Source organism: Crocodylus porosus, unplaced genomic scaffold (genome assembly GCF_001723895.1).
Source record: "Crocodylus porosus isolate Cpor-Errol unplaced genomic scaffold, CroPor_comp1, whole genome shotgun sequence".
In the NCBI taxonomy this organism is placed as follows: Eukaryota; Metazoa; Chordata; order Crocodylia; family Crocodylidae; genus Crocodylus; species Crocodylus porosus.
In genome coordinates this window covers 7,978,696-7,980,824 of record NW_017728947.1, presented here as the reverse complement: position 1 = coordinate 7,980,824, position 2,129 = coordinate 7,978,696, and the positions used below count along the sequence as shown (strand labels likewise).

Below are 2,129 nucleotides of genomic sequence, written 5' to 3'. Positions count from 1 at the left end.
GAGTTATTAAATGGAGAGTTATTAAATGGAGAGTTATTAAATGGAGAGTTATTAAATGGAGAGTTATTAAATGGAGAGTTATTAAATGGAGAGTTATTAAATGTCTGTGGTATTTGTTCTAATCCCATTAAGAAGTAAAATGTCAGCAGGTATTTCAGTCCAAACAACTGAAAATCTGGCTTAAACTTATTGGCCCTACTTTGTACCCAAGGAAAGTGTTTCTAATCCTAAATGAAAAAAAGTGAAAAGACTGTAAAAGCCAACAGATCTGACAGTGTCCGCAAGCATGCTCTCTTTCTAAATTCTGGCAAGGTCATGAATGGACTTCAGGGATCTTTTGAATAGTTAGATAAAGATTATACACCTGGTCCTGTAAGGTAACCCGATTTATATCTGACTTCAGTTAGCTATGCCACCCCATTCCAAGAGATGCTCTATTGTAACTCTGGGTGCGAGATATAGATTCTGCTCTTTCTATAATTAAGATACAACAGTTGTTCTCAATCTTTCTGGACCCCAGGTATCTCTTGATAGACACAAAGCACTCCTCAGAAAATGGCAGCGTTTAAGGTTCCACTTGATTTTTGACTGCAGAAAAATACTAGAGCAATTTCTGTCGCAAAGACCTCAGAAAGACTACAACAGGACAGAATGGCTTTAAACGCAATGGATTCCTATTTGAAGTCTCCGGGCTTATTTTGTGAATCGTGTTAGCACAGTGCTAACATTACATAGCACCCCTGAAAGGATCTCAGGACACCTCAGGGTGCCCCGTCACCCTGCTGGAGAATCAGTAAGGTAGGGGAAAGGGGTAAATGGCACCTGACCTGCCCCCTTTTCTCAAACCCAATTCGTGAAGGGCACGTGTTAGTGCTGAACTAACACCCAGCCATCAAGGAGCATCTGCCTTTCCTAATCTCCTCCAGATCTCAAGGATGGGGGGTATTCACACCACTTAAATCCAGTGCAGGTTCACCAAATATAGCTCTCTCATCTCCTTCACCTGCCTTCCCAACTGCTTGCTCCAAAAGGTCTCCAGAGCCCCAGCCCTCCCTGCTCAGCTTGTGCATTTGCTATGGGTTCAAATACCAGAAGACTTCTGTTGGTTTATCTTTTTTATTAGCATGAACAAATATTTCCAGGTCCTTGCTGCCCTGCACAAGACTAGCTCAGGGTAATCTCTCTCAATCTGTGGTAGTGGGAAGGAGGGCATTAGACTACTCCAAGTGAGCTGTTTCTCAGCCGACGCAGCGGCTCTTGATCTCAGACACCCACCAGCTGTGCCCTTGGAGAGAAGTCCCTCAGCCTCTTCTACTAGTGGGGTACCCAACTCTCATGTCCCCTCTTTGTAGGGCTGATTGTTTGGCATCAGGTCCCTCTGTCTGTGCCCTTGGGATCCAAATCTTTGACAGTCCCCAGGACCAGAAAAGTTTGAATCCCAAGGAGAGAAAAGTGGAAGCAGCATCTCTCAGCCAGGGTGCCGTGGCCCCCTGCGATGCTTTGAGATCTTTTTAAGGATGCCGCACAACATTAGTTTAGTGCCATCAGGCGTGCAAACACAGCACACAAGATGACCCCAGCGACCACAAGCAGGCAAAAGCCTTCTGACCCGCTGTGAGCCCTCCGTGACAAAAGAATCACTCTCCCCCTTTTTCTGTGGATCAAAAAACAAGTGGAAATCAAAAGGGAGCATTTTCCAAGCAGGGGCAGAGTCGAGGCTAAAAGAGGGGCTGCCGAGTTCCCAGACGCTTGCCTGGGATGGCTCAGCCTGCCGGAGCGGGACAAGGGGCCCTCCTGAGCTCCCTGCCAGCCCTGCGTGTCCAACAAGAGTCTCCAGGGGCTCTGGGAGAGGGGAGGCCATGGAGCCAAGGCAGGGGTCTTAGGTGCGACCCCATGGGACCTAGCTGCCAGCAGGCAGGGGGCACACGCCTCCCAGGAGCCCTGGGGCCTTACCTCGTTGTTGAGCTGGTTCTCTGCGAGGTGCGAGGGGCTCATGGAGTCGAAGGAGCGGCCCCGGCGGGGCCCGTCGCTGCGACCGGACAGCATGGCTCTGCGCTGCCCTGCGCGCCCGCTCCGCGCTATTTATGTCCATGTCCTGCCCAGCACGTGCGCGGAGCGGGCGTGGCTCC

At 49.8% G+C, this 2,129-nt stretch overlaps 1 protein-coding gene across 1 annotated transcript in view; it reads right to left on the bottom strand.

The window, feature by feature from the left end:
* Positions 1–2,106, bottom strand: part of TPH1 (tryptophan hydroxylase 1) — a 23,076-nt gene extending 20,970 nt beyond the window's left edge. Inside the window, exon 1 of the mRNA XM_019552284.1 lies at positions 1,954–2,106. Within this exon, the coding sequence (XP_019407829.1) occupies positions 1,954–2,046 (93 nt within the window). The 5' untranslated portion in view covers positions 2,047–2,106. The remainder of the gene's footprint in view (positions 1–1,953) is intronic.
* Between the last annotated feature and the right edge of the window lie 23 nt (positions 2,107–2,129).